Here is a 24,149-nt window from a genome sequence, read left to right on the forward strand (position 1 = left end):
CCCAGGGCCTGTGGACTGCACCCCAGTTAGCCCTGCACATCAATGTTCGGGAACTGATGGCGGTGCGCCTGGCGTGCCAGGCATTCCTCAATCTCCTACGTGGCCGCTGTGTGTTAGTTCTCATCGACAACACCACGGCCATGTTTTACATCAACAAGCAAGGAGGAGCACGTTCGTCAATTCTATGCCAAGAGGCCATTCGCCTGTGGGACTTCTGCATCGCCCACTCAATCCATCTCACGGCATCGTTCCTCCCTGGAGTCCAGAACACTCTAGCGGACCGACTCAGCAGGTCCTTCCAGACGCACGAGTGGTCTATCCGTCCGGACATCATACATTCCATCTTCCAGAGGTGGGGGTTTCCCCAGATAGACCTGTTTGCATCTCGAGACAACAGGAAGTGCCATATGTTCTGCTCCCTACAGGGTCGAGCTCAGGGCTCCCTCTCGGATGCGTTTCTCCTTCCCTGGAAAGACCACCTGTTTTATGCATTCCCTCCGTTTCCTCTGGTCCACAAGGTACTGCTCAAATTGCGCAGAGACCAGGCACAGGTAATTCTGGTCGCTCCAGCGTGGCCGAGACAACATTGGTACACCACACTGTTGGAACTCTCGGTTCAGACACCGATCCCGCTTCCGTTGTGTCCGGATCTCATCTCTCAGGACCACGGCCGGCTGCGTCACCCCGACCTGCAATCACTCCACCTCACGGCGTGGCTGCTCCATGGTTCACCCAGGCAGAGCAGCAATGCTCGTACTCTGTCCAACAGATTCTGCTGAGCAGTAGGAAGCCCTCAACACGCACCACGTACCTGGCCAAGTGGAAGCGGTTCTCATGTTGGTGCGAACAACGAGCCATGTCCCCGTTGCAGGCACCCATTCCTCTCATTTTGGAATATCTCCTCTCCCTAAAACAGCAAGGGTTGGCGATATCTTCAATTAGAGTTCACCTGGCCGCTATATCGGCCTTTCACCCAGGGGAACTCGCGTCCTCGGTATTCTCTAACCCGATGGTCGTTAGATTCCTCAAGGGCTTAGACCGGATGTACCCACAACAACGTCAGCCCGTTCAGACGTGGGACCTCAACCTGGTTCTCTCCAAGCTCACAGGTCCTCCATTCGAGCCACTGGCCACCTGTTCACTTTTGTACCTATCCTGGAAGACAGCCTTCCTTGTAGCCATCACCTCAGCAAGGCGTGTTTCTGAACTCAGGGCGCTTACATCTGAGCCCCCTTACACAGTTTTTCACAAGGATAAAGTGCAGCTTCGTCCACATCCTGCCTTTCTCCCTAAGGTGGTTTCTCCTTTTCATATCAACCAGGACATCTTTCTCCCGGTCTTTCATCCTAAACCACATGCCACTCGCCAGGATCAACGTTTGCATTCCCTGGACGTACGCAGGGCCCTGGCCTTCTATATTGACCGCACAAGGCACTTTAGAAAGACGACGCAACTCTTCGTCGCAGTGGCCGACCGAATGAAAGGCTCACCGGTCTCCTCACAACGCCTATCCTCCTGGATTACGTCTTGCATCCGGACTTGCTATGACCTGGCAGGTGTCTCAGCACCGCACCTCACCGCTCACTCCACGAGGGCCCAAGCTTCCTCGACTGCTTTCCTGGCACATGTTCCGATCCAGGACATTTGTAGAGCGGCGGTTTGGTCATCAGTCCACACATTTGCAGCTCACTATGCACTAGTGCAGCAGTCCAGAGACGATGCTGCTTTCGGATCAGCGGTTTTGCACACAGCAATGTCTCACTCCGACCCCACCACCTAAGTTGGGCTTGGGAGTCACCTAATGGAATGGATATGAGCAAGCACTCGAAGAAGAAAAGACGGTTACTCACCGTTGTAACTGTTGTTCTTCGAGATGTGTTGCTCATATCCATTCCAAACCCGCCCCCCGTCCCCACTGTCGGAGTAGCCGGCAAGAAGGAACTGAGGGGGCGCCGGGTCGGCTGGGGTATATATTCAGCGCCATGAAGGCGCCACTCTAGGGGGCTCCACAGCCGACCCGCCGGTGTTGCTAGGGTAGAAAATCTTCCGACGATCGTGCACGCGGCGCACGCACACCTAATGGAATGGATATGAGCAACACATCTCGAAGAACAACAGTTACAACGGTGAGTAACCGTCTTTTCCTGTGCTTAGTCAGGGAGTTTTTTTAGCAGATGGTGTAGTTTCTTTAGGTAATCCTCAGTGGGATCAGAGGATAATGGCCTGTAGAATGTGGTGTTAGAGAGCTGTCTAGCAGCCTCTTGGTCATATTCCAATTTATTCATGATGACGACAGCACCTCCTTTGTCAGCCTTTTTGATTATGATGTCAGGGTTGTTTCTGAGGCTGTAGATGGCGTTGTGTTCAGCATGGCTGAGGTTATGGGGCAAGTGATGTTGCTTTTCCATAATTTCAGCCTTTGCACGTTGACGGAAGCAATCTATGTAGAAGTCCAGTCTGTTGTTTCGACCGTCCGGAGGAGTCCACGCAGAATCCTTTTTTTTGTAGTGCTGGTAGGGGGGATTCTGTGGGTTAGTATGCTGTTCAGAATTATGTTGGAAATATTCTTTGAGTCGGAGACGTCGAAAGTAGGATTCTAGGTCACCGCAGAACTGTATCATATTCATGGGTCTGGAGGGACAAAAGGAGAGGCCCCGAGATAGGACAGACTCTTCAGTAAATTACATAACTAACTTATGAGTTAGGGATAACACCAGTGGGAGAAATTTAAGGAATGACATTAGTGATCAGTTCTGATCAGGGCATCAGCTGATCCCTGCAGGATTCCGGAGGGATTGGGATAGCATTGCACAATTGGTCAGATGCATTCTGGGTCGTCACCTTCCCCGGGAATCATCAGGTTGCTAGGACACCAGACTGGCATGAGGGCTAAAGCACAAAGGGCTTGGAAGCAGGAAGTGCTGCCATCTAGGAGTATTGATCAACATTTTTCAGAGTCATTTTGAGGAGATTTGTGATGACGGCCAGGCCAAATTGGAGTGAATGGTCTTGTGACCTGGCTCCACTCGGGTTTGGCCTGGCCATAAAGTGGCCATAAAGTGGCCAGGCCACGGTCAGGTGCCCATAGCTCCGCAGCCTAGGCTGGTGCCAGGGCCAGCTCTAGGTTTTTTGCTGCCCCAAGCAAAAAATTTTTTGGCTGTCCCCCACCCCAGCCCTGGGCTCTCCCTCTCCCAACTGCACCCTCCTGCTGCCCCAGCCCTGGGTCACTGGTAACTCGCTCCCAGGGCGGGTCATTCAGCAGGAATTTTGGATGTGCACAGAACACAGACAGGATTGGTTCCCATATGGTTACAGAACTGCAGTAAAGTGGAACAATTTTCAGCTTGTGTGATTGGAGGATATCTGGATGCATATTATAAGACTGTCCTCCATAAATGAGGAAAAGTTGAGGTGCCTTTATTATTCTTTTGTTCCTCTCTTTCTTTCTCTGGGGAATGTACTATCACTGGCTTCCTTTTAAACAAATAAAACTAAAACTTAAAAAACAAACAAAAAAAGCAATGGCTGTTGAAAATAGCAATTCCAGTCCTAATAACCACTGGGAAGCGTTTCTTGCTCAGTTTATTCTACTTTTTCTACAGCAAGTTACAGTGGATCAGTATATTTGATTTGGGGGAAATGAAGTAACAGCTGCCCAAATTGAGCTTGAGCACTCCTGAATTTTGAGGGTGTTCAAATCTGGAAGGCAGGTGCTGGATTCCCTTTCTGAATATTAGCTATATCTGGAGAGGAAAAGTCAATTTCTGCTTCCATGGCTCAGAAGTGGAAATCCTCCTAAGTGCCTGGTACTATATCTAAAGCTGCCCAGGTCCAGAGCCTCCCCTCCCTTACTTTTCATTTTAAATTCTAGTGGGATCCACGTACCTCCCTTGCTAGGCTTCAGATAGAGAGGTGCACCGTCCATTTAGTCCCCCCAATTCCTTCTTTGGGGGAGAGCCCAGGGCTGGGGCGGCAGGAGGTGTGGGTGGGAAGAGCCCAGGACTGGGGGAGCAGGGGAGTGCAGGTGGGGGCCAGAGCTGGGGTGGCCGGGATGCAGGGGGCGGGGGAAGAGCCCAGGGCTGGGGTGGCAGGAGGTGTGGGTGGGGGGAGAGCCCAGGGCTGGGGCAGCAGGGGAGTGCAGGTGGGGGCCAGAGCTGGAGCGGCAGGGGATGTGGGCGGAGGGAGCCCAGGGCGGCGGGGGGGGTTGCGGCAAAAAACCTAGAGCTGGCGCTATTCCTACCATTCACAGCAAGCTGCAGATTTCAGTTCCATACTCCTTTCCCACACCCCTTCCTGTTGCTAGTGGCCAAGGGAATGCTGGGAAATGTAGTTCTTTCCTTGCTCCAGGGCTGGCTTTATAGGCAGGGAGCTAACCAAGGAACTACAGCTCCCAGGGGCCCCTGTTGGTTCTTAGCTCCCATGCTGGAGTCTTGCGCCCCTTGCAAATCTGCCGCCCCAAGCAACTGCTTGCTTTGCTGGTGCCTAGAGCCGGCCCTGGCTGGTGCAGATGTGTGACTGACGCAGGCGGCCCTGGACAATGTTGTTGAGTTTTGGAATTTGGCATTGATGGATGCCGCTGCATGCGGGAGACAACATTAATTCAGGAGGCGGGAGGACAAGAGGCCCCTTGGCATATCAGGAGACTTGGACACCTTGCAGCTAGGTGTGGAGCTGTGCTGGTGAACCCCCCACATGGCAGCCATAAACCCCCCCCAAACCAGTGCCCTGCCCCCCCCCCCACTCAGGAGCTACCAATGCTATTGATTTCTCAATAAGCCCAGGTGGTCTTTAATGAGCACGAGAGTGCTGGCCTCTGTTTCATGGGCAGGAGTTTGGGGGGGGGGGGGGCGTGTACTGACTGAAAACGGAGAACTCGGCTACTGGGTTAACTACACGGCTGCCTGCAGCACAGCACCCCCTAGTGCCATGCTGGGGCACTGGCGTCAGCACTGACTGTGAGGGAACAGCACCCCCTAGGGACCCATTCAACCTGCTCCCTGCAGCACAGCGCCCCCTAGTGCCATGCTGGGGCACTGGCGTCAGCACAGACTGTGTGGAGAGAGAGCTCCCTTCAGCACAGCGCCCCCTAGTGCCATGCTGGGGCACTGGCGTCAGCACTGACTGTGAGGAGAGAGAGCTCCCTGCAGCACAGCGCCCCCTAGTGCCATGCTGGGGCACTGGCGTCAGCACTGACTGTGAGGAGAGAGAACTCCCTGCAGCACAGCGCCCCCTAGTGCCATGCTGGGGCACTGGCGTCAGCACTGACTGTGTGGAGAGAGAGCTCCCTTCAGCACAGCGCCCCCCAGCGCCATGCTGGGGCACTGGCATCAGCACTGCCTCTGAGGGAACAGCACCCCCTAGGGACCCATTCAACCTGCTCCCTGCAGCACAGCGCCCCCTAGTGCCATGCTGGGGCACTGGCGTCAGCACAGACTGCGAGGAGAGAGAGAGCTGCCTCCAGCACAGCGCCCCCTAGTGCCATGCTGGTTTTCCACAGGCACCTGTTGCTCGGGAGAGAAGGATCTGACAATCTCTCCTCTGATCCATTCTGTGTGAATTCCAGTGTCTCCAGTGAAGGAACTAATCCCAACGAGTCACCTCCATGCAGAGAGTCCCCCTGGGATTCTCCACCGTTGCCCCGTGGATGTGTGCGCCGGAGAGCTCGGCCCTCCTGCTCTGCACTGAGCAGCTGGCTGAAGGGTGGGTCTGTGTCTGTGCATGGCAGGTACATGGAGGTGGCCAACAACGTGCAGAAGGAGGAGACGGTGCTGAACATCCAGTTCGTGATGCTCGACTGCTCCCACCTCAAGTTCTCCGTGGTCCAGCACTGCAACGAGTGGCAGAACAAGCTCACCAACCTGCTGAACGAGATGGCCAGTACCCAGCTGCAGGAGCTGTACGCCTACCTCCAGGAGAATGCCAAGAAGTGAGGCCTTCCCTGGACAGGCTTCTTCCTTCCTGCCCCATTACCTGCACCCCATACCCTGGGGCAGAGATAGCCCATGCCTTTCTCCCTGGGCAGGCTCCTCTCTGGCCTTCCCTTCTCCCCACCGATGCGAGTTCTCCTGTTATAAACTGGCCCAGTTACCCACTGTACCGTCACCATCTCTGGGTCCCACGTGCTTCCATGCCAGCGGGGTCTGGGTAGAGTCTAATCACCGTGTCTAGCTCTGGGATTCTGGGGCCCTGGCTGACGCTTTTCCCTGGGACGTGGCATGCCCTTGTCCAGCCAAGCCCTCCAGTCCTGCAAAGCCCCATCTAGGGGGCACTCCGGGCTCCTAGTTTAACCCCATCAGAGAGAAACACGGCAGGAAAGCGAGGAACCCAGGCTCAGCAGAGGAACTTCCTAACCACAGTGATTTTACTCTTAAAGCACTTGAGAGTAACGGAAAATAGCAAAAGCCCCAAGACATCCCCTCTCCGGGCCTGATCACTCACCCCTTCTGTGGTTCTGAGGTTCGGCAGCTTACGGGTGGAGTGGTCAGCTGGCCCCTTGCTATTAAATAGGGCCCCCGCCTTGGCTCGGACCAGACCCCTTGCTGGCCCCCATGGAGAGGACCAGTGTTGGCTCACAGTATCAACGCCTTTCCCCGAGCAGAACAGCTGTGGCAAGTCCGAACGAATGTGCGGGCACGAGAGAGCCCCTGTCATTTGACCCAGTCCTGGCTCACTCCATCTCTTCCCCGCTCTGGCCCACAGAGTCAGCCGGCCACCACAGACGCTGGAGGAACTGGGCCAAAGCCTGCAGCTCCTGGACACCCTGCAGCACGAGCTGCCGAAGCTAGAGGGGCAGATCCCGCCCATCCACGAGCAGTTTGCCATCCTGGAGAAGTACGAAGTGGCCGTGGATGAGGGGGTAAGTATGGACCCCTGCCACGCTGGCCCAGACCCTAAAGGGATCTGCACTGCCTCTGTCCTGCCCTGAGCGCTGGCTCCACAGCTCCCATTGGCCGGGAACCACAGCCAATAGGAGCTGTGGGGGCGGTGCCTGCAGGTGGAGACAGCGCGCAGAGCCGCCTGCCGTGCTGCCGCCTAGGAGCAGCCGGGACAGGTCATTGGTTGCGGGGAGCTGCCCGAGGTGAGCGCCCCCTGGATTTGGCGCTCCGAAACTCCTCCCGCACCCAAACCCCTGTCCCAAGCACCCTCCCGCACCCAAACTCCTTCCCAGAGCCTGTGCCCTGCACCCCCTCCTGTGCCCCTACCCTGAGCCCCCTCCCGCACCCAAATTCCCTCCTAGAGCCTGCGCCCCACACCCCCTCCCGCACCCAAACTCCCTCTCACTTAATTAACCGGAATTTTTCACTTACGGGCACTCCCCAATACGCCGGATAAAAAAGCTTTTACTGTAACTGGCAGAGATTTTGATGACTTGTAGAAATTACCTGAGTCCTGCCCAGCCCCGAAGAAATGGATAAGATTCCCGTGCCATGGGGGTGGAGGAGGTTCCTAGCCACATTTCTGGACCCCACCGTGCTCAGCCTTCTCCTTGAAGCTGCGGTAACCTTGGAGGGAGAACACATCTTTCTCCCTCTCCTTGTGCCAGGTGCTGCAGACGCTAGGAGCACTCAACTCGGAGTGGCTGTCCTTCCAGCAGTGCATCCTGGAGAGCGATGTCATGCTAAAGAAACACAAGGAGAAATTCAAGACGGGCCTGATCCATTCTGCGGACGATTTCAAGAAAAAGGCCCAGATCCTTCTGCAGGATTTTGGCACCAAAGGTGAGGGGTGGCGCCACGCACAGAACAGAGGCCTTGGTGAACTCCAAAATTGTTCCTGCTAGAAACACCATATTTGGCTTGTTCTTCGAGTGCTTGCTCATATCGATTCCAATTAGGTGTGTGCGCGCTGCGTGCACAATCATCAGATAATTTTCTACCCTAGCAACACCCGGTGGGTCGGCTGTGGAGCCCCCTGGAGTGGCGCCTTCATGGCGCTGGATATATACCCCAGCCGACCCAGCGCCCCCTCAGTTCCTTCTTACCGCCCGTGACGGTCATTGGAACTGTGGAGTGCGGCATAGCTGTTCTCTACTCTCCCTAGTTTTACTTGTTAGTTCTTGTAGATAGTTGTTGGTTATATACTTATATATTAGTAGTTTGTTGTTAATAGTTTTGTAGAGTAGTTATAAATAGTTAGCGGGGGTTAAGGGGGCTTTTATCCCTCCTTTTCCCCCCGGCGCGCAGCCGGGCTCATGCCCAAGGCTCCTGGCTTTAAGCCGTGCGCGACCTGTGCTAAGCCTATGCCAACGGGAGACCCTCACGACTCTTGTCTGAAGCGATTAGGGGAGTCCCACCAGATGGACAAGTGTAAGATCTGCAAGGCTTTCAGGCCCAGGACCAAAAAGGAGCGGGACTTTAGACTTAAGCAGCTCCTCATGGAGGCAGCACTTAGCCCAGATCCTCCTTCAGCGCGCCAAGTCCCGGCACTGAGCGCCTCAGTGCGCAACGCCCCAGCCTGCACCGCGAGCTGACGCGGATAAGGTCCCACGGCACTGTCCTCCCTCGGCACCGTGTCCGCCGCAAGCCCCTCGGGCACCGTTCCCTATCTCCGGGGCATAAAAGACCCCGCAAGACTCAGGACGCTGCCTTCCAACAGGCACCGGCTCCCCCCGCACCGGTGGTAGAGCCGCGTCCAGCTTCAGAGCGCCAGAGGGTGCAGGCATTGTCAACACCGTTGACTCCGGCACCAGGTGTAGGGCCGTTGAGTCCAGGCGGACTGGCTTACCGCCTCGTCCTGTGGTTGAGCCCGGTCTCCCTTCTACACTGGAGACTTTTGCAACGGCGAAAGACCTCATCGCCCTCACGGAGCCGGCGCCATCTCAACCCGCGGCACCGCATGCCCTTCGTACTGTGCAATCCAGGGGCAAGCCTGCCCTGATACGTCCTCCATCTCCGAGCGTAGACTCGCGGCACCGCTCCCGGTCTCGGAGCAGGTCCCAACGCCGCTCACAGTCCCGGCACCGATCTCCATCTTGGCGCCGGTTGTACTCATGGCCCAGATCTTCCTCCCGGCACCGGTCTACTTCTCGGCACCGACTTGAGCATCATACCGGTCGGAGTCCAGACGCAGTTCCCGGCACCGGTATGAGCGCCGCTCCCGTTCGCGAGGCCGCTCCCTGCACCGAGTCTACAGACGGTCTTCGTCCTCGCGATCCAGATCTGGATCCCGGTACCAGCATGGTCATCGGCACCGTTCTCGATCCCGGTACCGCTCACCGGCACAGCACAGAGACCGCTCGCCTGTGGACTGGCACCGCTCGGCACCGTTCCAGGACGAGCCCCTGCAACCACGCTTGGCACAGCCCTGGCCCTCAAGATCGGCGTCTCACTTGTCGGAAGGGGCTTCCCGATCAGCATACCCTGCTCAGGGTCAGGCTGCAGACGACTTCGGTCATTGGCAGGAGGGGGCAGAGGACCCTAGACAGGACCCTGCACATTGGTCTTTCTGGACTCCATGGGCATATCATCAAGCTCAAGGGGCTCCACTAGCGGCCTCTCGCTCGGCACCCTCTGAGCCCAGGGTTCCTGAGGCCACCATCTCCCGTCCTCCCCCAGGGTGCATGGAGGCTCCCGTGCCGACACCCACGCAGGCCCCAGACCCTAGTGCAGGGGATCCTGCACATCAGGGACCCTTGGAGCTGGACTCTCATCTGGATCCGTTACCCCCTGAGGCGTCCTCCTCATCCTCCCCAGATGAGGCGGTGGCGGGCACAACAACCTCAGGCCCACCTCCAATAGACCTCCGTGCCCACCAAAACTTGTTGGTAGGGTGGCACGGAACATGGACCTACAGGCTGAGGAGATAGTGGAGGTGGAGGACCCGGTGGTGAACATCCTCTCAGCTGATGCCCCATCCCGGATGGCATTGCCCATTATTCGTACGATCCAGGCTAACGCTAATGCCATATGGCAAACCCCGGCCTCCATCCCTCCCACTGCCAGAGGTGTAGAGAGGAAGTACTTTGTCCCCTCTAAAGACCATGAGTACCTCTATACACACCCTCCGCCATGTTCACTAGTAGTCTCTTCAGTGAACGCAAGAGAGTGTCATGGTCAGCAGGCGGCAGCGCCCAAATCGAAGGATGCCAAACGCTTTGATTTGTTTGGACGTAAGGTTTACTCAGCGGGGGGTCTGCAGCTCAGAGCCGCAAACCAACAGGCGCTCTTGAGTCAGTACAATTACAACTCATGGAATTCCATGGGTAAAGAGTTGGTCACCCAGGACTCGAGAGAGGAGTTCGGGGCCCTAGCGGAGGAAGGTAAAAAGGTGGCTAGGACCTCCTTTCAGGCCTCCCTGGACATAGCGGACTCTGCCGCCAGGACACTAGCGTTTGGGATAGCCATGAGACGCGTCTCCTGGCTTCAGGTATCGGGGTTACCGCCAGAACTGCAGCAGACCCTGCAAGATCTGCCGTTCGAGGGCCAGGGGTTGTTCTCGGACAAGACGGACTCTTGGTTGCAGAGCCTCAAGGACTCCAGAACCATCACGCGCTCCCTGGGGATGCATGTCCCAGGACCCCAGCGCAGGCCCTTTAGGCCCCAGCCACAAAGGTTCTACCCTCCTCCTCCTCGTCCGAGACAGGACTTCCCCAGAAGGCGGGGACGAGGTGGTAGACGCAGGTCGACCGGCCCCCAATCCGGTCAGAACGAAGGCCCTCCTAGACTACCTTCAGGACCTAGGCAAAACTTTTGAAGGTGCGCTCGAGGACGGCATGCCAGCCACTACCCAGGATCCATTTCCTTTCTTTCGGGATCGCCTCTCCTGTTTCCACTGTGCTTGGTCCCTTATAACCTCGGACTGTTGGGTCCTTTGCACGGTAGAGAGGGGATACGCTCTCCAGTTTTCTTCGTTCCCCCCCTCTGACTCTCCCTCCCCGTCCCTCTTCAGGGACTCTTCTCACGAGCATCTCCTTACACAGGAGTTTTTTTGGGCTCCTCTCTATGGGGGCCATAGGGGAGGTTTCGTCAGAGTTAAGGGGCAGGGGGTTTTACTCCCGCTACTTCCTGATCCCCAAAGCAAAAGGGGGTCTGCGACCCATTCTAGACTTACGTGGACTCAACAAATTCATAGTAAAGTTGAAGTTCCGCATGTTCTCCTTGGGGACCATGATCCCTTCCCTGGATCCTGGAGACTGGTACGCCGCCCTCGACATGAAGGACGCATATTTTCATATAGCAATCTACCCCCCACACAGGCGCTTCCTTCGATTTGTAGTAAACAATGTGCACTACCAATTTGCCGTCCTTCCCTTCGGCTTGTCCACGGCTCCGAGAGTGTTCACCAAATGTATGGCTGTTGTGGCAGCATACCTTCGTCGACAAAGGATACAGGTGTTCCCGTATCTAGACGACTGGCTGGTGCGCGGCCGCACCAGGGAGCAAGTTCAAGCTCATGTCCAGATAACACTACAAACATTCCACGACTTAGGCATTCTACTCAACAGAGAAAAGTTCACTCTGAAGCCAACCCAGAGAATAGAGTTTATTGGGGCAGTCTTAGACTCCAGACTCGCCCGAGCTCTTCTGCCAGAGACTCGGTTTCACACCATCACAAACATTATCCAAGGACTCCAGGTCTTTCCGATTACCACAATAAGGATGTGCCTCGGCCTGTTGGGACACATGGCCTCTTGCACTTACGTAACCAGGCATGCCAGACTTTGGCTTCGCCCACTTCAGGGCTGGGTATCATCGGTGTACCGTCCTTATCGGAACAACCTGAACATGGTGGTCACGATTCCGAAATAGGGCTTGACCTCTCTCACCTGGTTGCTGGATCCCAAGGTGGTTTGCGCAGGAGTACCATTTCACACCCCACAACCCTCCCTGCACCTGGTCACGGACGCTTCATCTCTAGGTTGGGGCGCTCACCTCGGGGAGCACCATGCACAGGGCCTGTGGACCGCATCCCAACTAGCTCTGCACATCAACGTCCGAGAGCTGATGGCGGTGTGCCTAGCCTGTCAGGCATTTCTCGGTCTCCTACATGGCCGTTGCATGTCAGTCCTCACAGACAATACCACGGCCATATTCTACATCAACAAGCAAGGAGGAGCCCGGTCGTCTCTCCTATGCCAAGAGGCCATTCGCCTGTGGGAGTTCTGCATTGCCCACTCGATACATCTCATGGCATCGTTCCTCCCTGGAGTCCAGAACACTCTAGCGGACCGTCTCAGCAGATCCTGCCAGACGCACGAGTGGTCAATTCGCCCGGATATCATCCATTCCATCTTCCAGAGGTGGGGATTTCCCCAGGTCGACCTGTTCGCCTCACGAGCCAACAGGAAGTGCCACTTGTTCTGCTCCCTCCAAGGGCGATCTCCGGGCTCCCTGTCGGACGCTTTCTTGCTATCGTGGAAAGACCAGCTGTTCTACGCTTTCCCTCCATTCCCACTGGTCCGCAGGGTACTGCTCAAGCTACGCAAAGACAAGGCACGTATGATTCTAGTCGCTCCAGCTTGACCAAGACAGCACTGGTACACCACGCTTCTGGAGCTATTGGTACAAATTCCGATCACGCTTCCCTTGTGCCCGGACTTGATCTCTCAGGACCACAGCCAACTTTGTCACCCCGACCTGCAATCGCTCCACCTTACAGCATGGATGCTCCATGGCTGAATTGGACAGAGCTACGATGCTCACATCTGGGACAGATTCTGCTGGGAAGTAGAAAGCCCTCTACACGGACCACTTACTTAGCCAAGTGGAAGCGTTTCTCCTGTTGGTGCGAGCAGCGAGCCACGCCCCCCCTTGCAGGCGTCTATTCCTCTTATACTTGAATATCTCCTATCCCTAAAACAGCAGGGCTTGGCGTTATCTTCGGTCAGGGTTCACCTGGCCGCTATCTCGGCGTTCCACCCAGGAGAACACGCTTCCTCGGTCTTCTCGAACCCGATGGTCGTCAGATTCCTCAAGGGCTTAGACCGACTGTACCCACAGCAACGTCAACCGGTTCCAGCGTGGGATCTTAACCTGGTTCTCTCCAAGCTCACGGGGCCCCCGTTCGAGCCATTGGCTACCTGCTCACTCCTTTACCTATCTTGGAAGACAGCCTTCCTTGTAGCCATCACTTCAGCAAGGCGTGTTTCTGAACTCAGGGCGTTCACGTCTGAGCCTCCATACACAGTCTTCCATAAAGACAAGGTGCAGCTTCGCCCCCACCCTGCCTTTCTTCCCAAGGTGGTATCAGCCTTTCATGTGAACCAAGATATATTCCTTCCGGTCTTCCATCTTAAGCCGCACGCCACCCGTCAAGACCAGTGTATGCACTCCTTGGACGTACGCAGGGCCCTTGCGTTCTATATTGAGCGTATGAAGCCGTTTACGAAGATGACGCAACTCTTTGTTGCAGTGGCCGACCGGATGAAAGGCTTACCGGTCTCCTCACAATGTCTCTCCTCTTGGATCACATCCTGCATTCGTGCTTGCTACGACCTGGCCGGTGCCCCGACGCCACGCCTCACCGCCCACTCCACGAGGGCCCAGGCCTCCTCAACTGCCTTCCTGGCTCATGTCCCGATCCAGGACATTTGTAGAGCGGCGGTTTGGTCATCGGTCCACACCTTCGCTGCTCACTATGCGCTTGTACAGCAGTCCAGAGTCGATGCTGCATTCGGATCAGCAGTTCTGCACTCAGCGATGTCTCACTCCGACCCCACCGCCTAGGTAAGGCTTGGGAGTCACCTAATGGAATGGATATGAGCAAGCACTCGAAGAAGAAAAGACAGTTACTCACCTTTGTAACTGTTGTTCTTCGAGATGTGTTGCTCATATCCATTCCAAACCCGCCCCCCTTCCCCACTGTCAGAGTAGCCGGTAAGAAGGAACTGAGGGGGCGCTGGGTCGGCTGGGGTATATATCCAGCGCCTTGAAGGTGCCACTCCAGGGGGCTCCACAGCCGACCCACCGAGTGTTGCTAGGGTAGAAAATTCTCCGACGATCATGCACGCAGCGCGCGCACACCTAATTGGAATGGATATGAGCAACACATCTCGAAGAACAACAGTTACAAAGGTGAGTAACCGTTTTTTGTCTAGATCTCAGTGCAACCTGCAGAACAAGCCAGGTTTGAAGAAACTGGTTCAGTAGATTGAGCTATTTACAGATAGTGAGTTTGAATCTAACGTCCCTCCCTACTAGTATGACCCTTAATTTTTCTAGTCCTTTTGTAAATCACTGTCCCGTACCTCCTCACCAAACAACTTTTCAGGAAACCGAGCACTGCTGAGCTTCCACCATGCTCTGTAGGCTTGGGAATAAAATCCAGGAATTCTGACTCCCAGCCCCATCTGTTCAAACCCCCTAGACCCCACTTTTGTTCCAGAGCAAGACATAGAACCCAGGATTCCTACCCCCTAGTCCTAACTGTTCTAACCACCAGACTGCCCTCCCTGCCCACAGATGGGGAGAGAACCCAGGACTCTTTACCCCCATCCCCTGCTCCAACCCACTAGACCCTACTACCTTCCCAGAGCTAGGAATAAAACCCCGGCGTCCTGCCTTCCAGCTCCATCTGCTCTAACCACTGAATCCCATTTCTCTCCCAGAGCCGGGATCAGAACCCAGCCCCCTTCCCCGCTCTAACCCACCAGCCTCCACTGCTCTCCCAGAGCCGGGGAGAGAAATCAGGAGTCCCGGCTCCCAGCCCTGCCTGCTCTAACGCCCCTCCCCCACTCCCCTTCCAGAGCCGGGGCTGAACCCAGGAGTCCTAGTTCCCAGCCCCCCCTGCTCTAACCCACCAGCCCCCACTGCTCTCCCAGAGCCGGGGAGAGAACCCAGGAGTCCTGGCTCCCAGCCCTGCCTGCTCTAACGCCCCTCCCCCACTCCCCTTCCAGAGCCGGGGCTGAACCCAGGAGTCCTAGTTCCCAGCCCCCCCTGCTCTAACCCACCAGCCCCCACTCCCTTCCCAGAGCCGTGGAGAGAACCCAGGAGTCCTGGCTCCCAGCCCCCCCGCTCTAACCCACCAGCCCTTGCTCCCCTCCCAGAGCCAGGGAGAGAACCCAGGAGTCCTGGCTCCCAGCCCCTCCTACTCTAACCACTAGACCCCACTCCCGTACCAGAGCCGGGGAGAGAACCCAGGAGTCCTGGCTCCCACTTCCATGCTCTAATCACTTCCTCGTTCAGCCTCCCTTGACCTCTCCAAGCGCAGGAAAAAGGGTCCCTGGCCGATGGCTCAGTCATTCAGAAGAGGTGCCGTGTGGGCAGAGGCCGCTGAGCTCTTTGTCGCGTAGGTCCGTTCACCTGTGCTGTGAGCTGCGAGACGGCCCTGGAGCAGATCACGGCGATGCGGCAGCTGCTGGCCACCATGAAGGATGAGGAGAGCACCCTGCGCTCCAACCTGGGCATCTTCAAAATTGAACAGCCTGCTTCCAAAGACCTGCAGAAGCTCGAGAAGGTGGGAACCTCCAAGGCCTGAGCTCCCCTCTCCTCCTTGGTGGACGGTGTCTCTCCAGCTGTGGCTAAGCTCTCTCTGTGTGGTGCCCTGCAGGAGCTGGACTACCTGCAGCAGGTGTGGGAGATCACCAAAGAGTGGGAAGACCACTGGAACGAGTGGAAGACAGGCAGCTTCAAGACCCTGCAAACGGAGGTGATGGAGACCACGGCTTATGGGCTCTTCCGGAAGCTCAACAAGCTGAGCCGGGAGCTCAAGGTAAGAGAGAGGCTCCCGTGGCCCGGCACTGCCGGCCGGTCCCCTTGTGGTGTACGGGAAGGGCTCTTTGGAGGGCGACAGCTGGGGAACTAGGGACAGCAGAGAAGGGGGCCTTTCCTAGAGCTCTGCTCCCTGCTCCTGCAGACCTTAGCTGGAGGTCAGTGGAGGAGCACTGTGGGATTGTGCTGGGAGAACCAATAGGGCTGGTGCAGCTGCAGGGCCCTCACTTCCTGTCCTCATTAGATGTGGTGCAGAGGATCTCCCAGTGTGATCTCTTGTGCGGGACGTTTTGTGGGTGGGTGTGATGCACGTCAAAGTATTCCCCCATCCCTGCCGAGCCCCCACCCCCCAAACCTGGCGTTGTTTCCTTTCCAACCAAAGGATCGGGACTGGGAAATTATCGAGACTTCCAAGGCGAAGGTCGAGCAGTTTAAGAGGACGATGCCCCTGATCTCAGACCTCAGGAACCCGGCCTTGCGGGAGAGGTAGGTCCGGCTCTTCCGAGGGCACCGTCTGCATGCGTATTGCTGGCCCTCTGGAGAGTGGCTGAAAGCTGCTCCTCCGGGGAGGAATATATGGGATACTGCGCCCCAGGGTCTGTCTGTGATGGGGCAGAGTCCCACTGAGGGAATGAATTGTCCTTTGCCTTTCTTAGCTCCTGTTGTCTGAGGAGCTCGCGCACCTTAGCCCAAGTAAGACGTTTCCCAACCCCTCTGTGGCCTGGGTAAATTCGCTGTTCCCGGGAGGCCCAGAGACGAGAAGGGATGTGCCCAAGGTCACAGAGAGTGAGTGGTAGGGTTGGAGAGTCCTGAGAGCATCCCCACCCCCCTCAGACCACACTCCCCTGCCCCAATAGGAAGGAGAACCCAGGAGTCCTAACCTGCTGCTTTAACCACCAGACCCCATTCCTCTCCCACAGCTGGGGAATAGAACGCTGGAGTCCTGACTCCCAATCCCCCTGCTCTAACCGCTAGCCCCCACTCCCCTCCCAGAGCTGGGGATAAAACCCAGGAGACCTGGCTCCCAGCCCCCCCTGCTCTAACCACCAGACCCCACTCCCCTCCCAGTGCCAGAGAGAGAACCCAGGAGTCCTGGCTCCCAGCCCGCCCTGCTCTAACCCACCAGCCCCCACTCCCCTCCCAGAGCCGGGGAGAGAACCCAGGAGTCCTGGCTCCCAGCCCCCCCTGCTCTGACCACCAGACCCCAGTCCCCTCCCAGAGCTGGGGAGAGAACCCAGGAGTTCTGGCTCCCAGCCCCCCCTGCTCTAACCACTAGACCCCCCTCCCCTTCCCAGAGCCAGGGAGAGAACCCAGGAGTCCTGGCTCCCAGCCCCCCCTGCTCTGACCCACCAGCCTCCACTCCCCTCCCAGAGCCGGGGAGAGAACCCAGGAGTCCTGGCTCCCAGCCCCCCCTGCTCTGACCCACCAGACCCCACTCCCCTCCCAGAGCCGGGGAGAGAACCCAGGAGTCCTGGCTCCCAGCCCCCCCTGCTCTAACCACCAGCCTCCACTCCCCTCCCAGAGTGGGATTAGAACCCTGGAGCTGGAGCTGCTAGATTGCGTATGACTGTTCCTGGTGTCCTAGCCACATGCTTGGCTCTGGGTGTTGTGCGGCTCAGACATGAAGTATGTTCCCTTGGAGGACTCAGCCAGCACAGCTGGTTTGTTACCACGTGGTTATTGCACCTTCTTGGGGAGCTAAAAGCAAAGGGGCTTGACTCTGACCTCGTTTGTCAGCCCCACACGAACATACGCTCATTAGCGAGCTGGCGGGGGAGAATTCCTCTCCTACCTAACACTGGTGATTCACTGCCCGACACCACGCCTGCACCCAGGGGGAGGTGTGTGGATGTGGGTGGTGGGAAAGAGGCCGTAGTTGAGTGGGAAGGAGGAAGAGCTTATTTTTCCAGTGTCCTGCCGTGCGGCGCCCTTCAAACAAGCCCACACATGAGCGCTGGTTAATAACCCATTGGCCACTGAGCCTGGAGCATCGCCTTCATCCCAGCTTTCGCAGTGGTGCTCCAAATGGCCCTTGGACACCTGGGGGCAGTGCAGCCCACTGCGTTCTCTTCTGGTCCACAGAGCTAGCCCCGTCCCTCCCAGCCTCGCTCCCAGGACTGGTTCTGTCGCTCGGCTTTGAATTTCCTCTCACCGGCTTTATCTGGGTGCTGCTGAACTACCTAGAAATGTATGCAGCCTCCCTTGAGCCCCTCTATCGCCTCACTTTGCTTGTGGGAGTGCATGGGCCCAGGCTGGGGGGCTGTTCCCTGCATGATCTGGGAACCGAGATCTCTGGGGTTGAAGGGTAGAGAACTCTTCTCCCTTCCTTCTTGCCACTTCCCTGTTCAAGGTTAGCGACATTTATAGCCTTCTTCCAAAGCTGGTGATCATACATCAGTGCAGACTGATCTTTTGAGGTCTGCTGATATCCGGGCCATGCGCCAAGTCTTCGCTTTCCCCCTTGGTTTTCTTCCATCCACAGTCATTGAAAGAGCCGTCCAAGTGATATAGCTCCCCGGTCTCCGCTGAATATGCCCACATCAGTGTAGCCTCGACTCCCTCAACTTCTCTCCAGTTGGAGCAACCCACATTAGGCCCCTTCCAACCTCGTTTCATTTCCTATCCCGGAGCGGCCAACCATTTGACCATCTCAACATCTCTATTTCCGTGGTGGAGAGCGTACTGATTTCCTTTCTTGGGGCTGGCCAAGTCTCTGTACTGAAGGGGTTAGAACTCATCCTGGTGTATCAGCAGAGAGGGCCTGTCCATTCCCTGGTTTAATGCTGTCGGTGGCTTCCCTGCAGGCATTGGGATCAGGTGAAGGACTTGGTCCTCAGGACGTTTGACCAGGATGCTGAAGATTTCAGGCTGGAGAATATTGTGGAGCTTGGCCTGGATCAACACGTGGAGAAAATCAGTGAGATCTCTGCGTCAGCCTCCAAGGAGCTGTCTATCGAGCTGGTAGAGTCTGTCTGTCCGTCCCTCTTTCCTCATTCATTTCACAGGCTCCTTTTGAGCAGATGTTGAATGTCTCTGCCCAGATCTTAGCAGGACAGGAGTCCACATCGCAAAACCTACGGTCATATTTGGTACTGATTTGCCAACTATCATCTGGAGCCAGGAGTCCTGACTCCCAGTCACTGTTAGATATGTTCCTGCTCGGCACTTGGAGTAGAACCTAGGAGTCTCAGCTCCCCTCCTTCTCTCTAACTTCCCATCTCAGATCTGGGAATGGAACCCAGGAATCCTGATGCCTCTCCCCCCCCGCACCTCCTTGGCTCTCACCCACTACCTCCCCTCCCCGAACCAGGAATAGATCCCAGGTTCAGTTCTGACATTAGACGCATGGCCTCTCCTTTCTGACCTTAGCCCCTTGGACACCTGGGGGCAGTCAATCATAGAATCAGGATTGGAAGGGACCTCAGGAGGTATCTAGTCCAACCCCCTGCTCAAAGCAGGACCAATCCGCAATTAAATCATCCAAACGTGGTAAGATTTCCCTGTGTATTTCATGCTGTCCATCCCTGTCTTTCTCCCAGGCCCTGCAAGCCATCGCCAAGACCTGGGATGTCGTGCTGCTAGATATTGTGCCGTACAAGGACAAGGGACACCACCGCCTTAGGTAGGGCTTCCAAAGGTCTGCTGTGCAGCACTGACAGGAGAGACGTGGGGGGCAGGGTTCCTGGGTAGACAAGCAGCTGAGCGTGGCAGGGTGTGGTCTCCTGCTCGTTACCAAGGGGAAAAGCTGGTTTATTTAATTGTTTCTCTGTTTGTCTGAGTACAGATAGATAGACCCTCCTTTGAACACCTCCTTCCCTTCCCAAAGCTGAGACTAGAATCCTCCCAGCTCCCATTCTGACCACCAGACCAGGCTCCCCTGGTCCTCACAGAGCCCCAGTGTCCTACGCCCAGTCCTCTTGCTCTGACTGCTAGTCTCCACTCCCCTTCCACAGCCTAGCAGTCCTGAGTCCCGGCACTAGCCACTAAGCATGGCTTCCTTTCATTCCAGAAGAACAGAACAGCAGGGCAGGCTGTGGCCTCCAGATTTCCCCTCCGTCTTTCTCACTAACCCAGTTTTATTAGCAGGGAGCGAGTTTGCTGAGGGCGTCCTGACCTCTGCAGTTGCTGGCTGCAGCAGGGATGTCCCTCCGTGATTGGATTAATACCTGGGCGCTGCAGGGCTCGGCGCGTGGCTGGCTTGCTCAGCTCTGTGATGAAAATGTGTTTGTGCCTGAAGGGAGAGAAAGAAACTGGTGTTAGTCTAGGGGGACTAGGAACAAGGGACAGCCAGGGAGTGATCTGGATTGCTGGCAAACAGTGAGTGTTTTAACACAGCCAAATGTCAACTCGTACAGCTAGGACGAAAGAGCATAGACCAGACTTCCAGGCTGGGGGACTCGCCTGGGAAGCAGGGAAAAGAGCTGGGGGCAGGGAATGGGACACGGGGCCTTTCCCCACTAGGGGGTGCTGGCTCCCATCTGGCCCCAGGGTGGGGGGGACTGGCTGGCCAGATGGGACACGGGGCCTTTCCCCTCTAGGGAAGTGAAAGTTCTTCCTCTCTGATGTGTCTTTTGTGGCCCTGCATGAGATGAGTTTGGGGCGTCATTTGAGGACAGAACTGCCATCCTACCGGGCCCCTTTGTGGGCAGCGTTTGCAGAGAGGCCCTGGGCAGAATGGGCCACGGGCGGCATGCCCCCAAAGGCACATTGGTGGGAGTGCCCCATAGCCACTCTGCTTCTTGTAAGCCCAGGCCTTTCAGCCTCCCACTGACCTCTTGCTCCTGGCTCCCGCAGGGGGACGGACGAGGTGTTCCAGGCGCTGGAGGATAACCAGGTCTCCCTCTCCACCATGAAGGCCTCGCGCTTTGTCAAGCCCTTTGAGAAGGAGGTGGACCGCTGGGAGCGCTGCCTCTCGCTTATCCTGGAGGTGATCGAGATGGTGCTGACCGTGCAGAGGCAGTGGATGTACCTGGAGGTGAGCAGCCCCCAGTTCAGCATCCCCGAGGGGCCCACACGCAGGGCCAGGCTTCCCCACTAATGCTGGGCTGGGCCATTCTCTCTCTGGTGCCAATCCCCCACAGAACATCTTCCTGGGAGAAGACATCCGGAAGCAGCTGCCCCAGGAGTCGGCCTCCTTCGATCAGATCAACGCCAGCTGGAAGACGATCATGGACAGACTGAACAAGGATAACAACGCGCTGCGCGGGACGCATTTCCCAGGTAGCTGCTGCTCCCCTTCTCTCCGGACCCCAGCCACAAGTCACCTGCCTCTTCCCACCTTACACTCCGGACCCAGCCTAGGCCCTGTTTCCTGCCACTGAGCCGCCTCTGAGAGCAGTGATCTCCTCTCGTCTCTAGCTCCTGAGGGGAGTCTGCTCAGGAGGAGTAGGACGATAAGGTGGATAGAAAGCTGGCTAGATCGTCGGGCTCAACGGGTAGTGATCAATGGCTCGATGTCTAGTTGGCAGCCGGTATCAAGCCGAGTGCCCCAGGGGTCGGTTCTGGGGCTGGTTTTGTTCAGCATCTTCATTAATGATCTGGGTGATGGGATGGATTGCACCCTCAGCAAGTTCGCAGATGACACTAAGCTGGGGGTAGAGGTGGATTCGCTGGAGGGTAGGGATTGGGTCCAGAGTGATATAGACAAATTGGAGGATTGGGCCAAAAGGAATCTAAGGTTCAACAAGGACGAGTGCAGAGTCCTGCACTTAGGACAGAAGAATCCCATGCACTGCTACAGACTGGGGACTGACTGGCTAAGCAGCAGTTCTGCAGAAAAGGACCTGGGGGTTACAGTGGATGAGAAGCTGGATATGAGTCAGCATTTTGCTCTTGTTGCCAAGAAGGCCAACGGCATATCGGGCTGTATTAGTAAGAGCATTGCCAGCAGATCAAGGGACGTGATTATTCCCCTCTATTCGGCACTGGTGAGGCCACATCTGGAGTATTGCGTCCAGTTTTGGGCCCCCCACTACAAGAAGGATGTGGACAAATTGGAGAGAGTCCAGCGGAGGGCAACAAAAATGGTTAGAGGACTGGAGCACATGACTTATGAGGAGAGGCTGAGGGAACTGGGGTTATTTAGTCTGCAGAAGAGAAGAATGAGGGGGGATTTGATAGCTGCTTTCAACTACCTGAAGGAGTGTTCCAAAGAGGATGGAGCTCGGCTGTTCTCAGTGGTAGCAGATGACAGAACAAGGAGCAATGGTCTCAAGTTGTAGTGGGGGAGGTCTAGGTTGGATATTAGGAAACACTATGTGTCACGGACTCACAAATCGTGCCCACTCCTCGCCCTGTGCGGTCCGTGGGGGGTGCCTCTTTCAGTGCAACAGCCCTTCTCAGGGGTCCACTCTCTCTTGGGGTCAGGCCCCTCCACCTCCTAGAGCCGCACCTCTCTGAGCCTTAGCACGCCTGTTTCTCACTGTGGGCCCCCTCAGGGAGTCCACTCGCTCTGGACCCACCAGGCCTCCACCCCCAAAGGGGTTGATGCCACCCTGTTCTCTAGGCCGGAGTGACTCTCAGCCAGCGTAAAACAGGAGGGTTTATTGAGAGGTGAACACAGCACCGGAAACTCTGACCCTCAGGCCTGGCCTCCCTCAGCCCAGCACATCCCAGTCTCTCTGCATCCAGGTGGGCTCTGCCTGCTCCCCCTCTCCAGCCCCGAGCCCCCCTGCTTCCCAGCTGGGCATCTGAGATCCCCGGCCCCAGGCCCCACCTCTGTCCATTGTCTTCTCTCCAGGTAAACAGGGCCGTAAACTGCGGCCTTCTGTCCTCTGGCTGGAACCGGCTGGTTAGGTCACTGGGTCCTCACTCTGCAGCCCATTGTTCTCTCACTGGCCAGAACCAGCTGCAACTCCTGAGATGGGTCTCCGGGTCGGGGTCTCAGGTCACTGGTCGCTGGGGTATCCATCCTCGAGGCCATTGGCTGGGGTCCCACATTCCCTCTCTGGTCCTCTGTACCAACAAACTCCCTCTCCCCTCCCCTCGTTAAACCAGTAACACCAGGGGAAACTGAGTCCCACCCCCTCCGCATGCAAACCATTGAAACCTCACCGAAAACAAGAAAAAACAAGAAAATCCCCCACTTCGTCACACTATTTCACTAGGAGGGTGGTGAAGCATTGGAATGGGTTACCTAGGGAGGTGGTGGAATCTCCTTCCTTAGAGGTTTTTAAGGCCCGGCTTTACAAAGCCCTGGCTGGGATGATTTAGTTGGGGGTTGGTCCTGCTTTGAGCAGGGGGGTTGGACTAGAAACCTCCTGAGGTCCCTTCCAGCCCTGATCTTCTATGACTCTATGAGTAACTGGCTCAGAGGCCTCCAAAGGAGATTCAGTGCTGCATGGTGGTGGCTCAGTATGGGGCACTCTCCCCTCTCAGCCAGCGCTGACCCCAGTGGAGTGCTAGGGCTCTGAGCCCTAGGGAGAGAGGGTGGAGGTGAGGGTCATTCTCCTCTGAGTCAGGGCTGAGCCCAGGTCCCTAGCATGGGCTGCAGGAGCAGGGTGCGGGGCTCCGGAGGGGCCGGCGCTGGTTACACAGAAGAGCGCTTCATGGAAGCAGCCCCCTTTAAAAGGCTTGATCTTGCTTGTGACCCCTTTCTCGTCCAAATGGAAAGCGAGGCCATTGCTTGCAGGATGAAAGGTTGCAGCACCTTGAGGTCTGGGGCTGAGGCTGATCAAACTCACTACACCTAGGGCTGAGGCTGGGAGACAACAGGGTTCCCCCCCTGAAGATCTGCCAGGGTGACTCGGAGCCTCATGGGGGCGGGGAGCGGGGATCAGGGATGGAAGGAGGTGGATTCAAGGGAACCTGGGGAGCGGAGAGGGCGGGCCAGGACTTGACCTTGCTGCTGAAGACCAAGGGAGGAACCATGTGACCTGGCTGGGGTGGGGCCAGCAGGAGTCAGGGGGCCTGTGGCGCTTTCCCCCCAGGCCTCCTGGACAAGCTGGTGGAGATGAACAGTGCCCTGGAGGAGATCCAGAAATCCCTGGACATGTACCTGGAGACCAAGCGCCACATCTTCCCCCGCTTCTACTTCCTGTCCAACGACGACCTGCTGGAGATCCTGGGCCAGTCGCGCAACCCCGAGGCCGTCCAGCCCCACCTTAAGAAGTGCTTTGACAACATCAAGTCCCTCAAAATCCAGAAGGTCCGGAGTCAGCCCCAGGCCCAACCCCCTCCTGCCCCTGGTCCTTCTCTCCATTCAACCCCGGGGCCTTGGCTAAATCCCAACCTGGGTGGTGCCATCCAGCTTCCCCAAAGCCAGAGAGGGGATTCTCTCTTGTTTAACAATGCGGGGGAGCTGGTAGCAGTCACCATGCACCTCCGCAGAGTGACTGCACCTCAGCACTGAGCGAGGGACCCCTGTATAAACAGCTATCCCAAGAGGTGGCTGCATCTCAGTACCGGAGGAGGGAACCCGTCTAAACAGATTCTGGATTGGGAGGGTGACCTTGTGGTTACAGCAGAAGGGGACAGCTTCTGCCCTGGTACAGCCAGCTGCTA

At 56.7% G+C, this 24,149-nt stretch overlaps 1 protein-coding gene across 1 annotated transcript in view; it reads left to right on the forward strand.

Annotated features, from left to right (window-relative positions):
* The window catches only part of DNAH2 (dynein axonemal heavy chain 2), a 143,964-nt gene that overhangs the window by 50,859 nt on the left and 68,956 nt on the right, over positions 1 to 24,149 (forward strand). Inside the window, 11 exon segments of the mRNA XM_054005333.1 lie at positions 5,726 to 5,926; positions 6,700 to 6,856; positions 7,544 to 7,718; positions 15,230 to 15,393; positions 15,487 to 15,648; positions 16,030 to 16,133; positions 18,452 to 18,608; positions 19,187 to 19,269; positions 20,442 to 20,622; positions 20,729 to 20,867; positions 23,576 to 23,793. Of these exon segments, the coding sequence (XP_053861308.1) occupies positions 5,726 to 5,926; positions 6,700 to 6,856; positions 7,544 to 7,718; positions 15,230 to 15,393; positions 15,487 to 15,648; positions 16,030 to 16,133; positions 18,452 to 18,608; positions 19,187 to 19,269; positions 20,442 to 20,622; positions 20,729 to 20,867; positions 23,576 to 23,793 (1,741 nt within the window).

This window comes from Malaclemys terrapin, chromosome 15 (genome assembly GCF_027887155.1).
Source record: "Malaclemys terrapin pileata isolate rMalTer1 chromosome 15, rMalTer1.hap1, whole genome shotgun sequence".
In the NCBI taxonomy this organism is placed as follows: domain Eukaryota; kingdom Metazoa; phylum Chordata; order Testudines; family Emydidae; genus Malaclemys; species Malaclemys terrapin.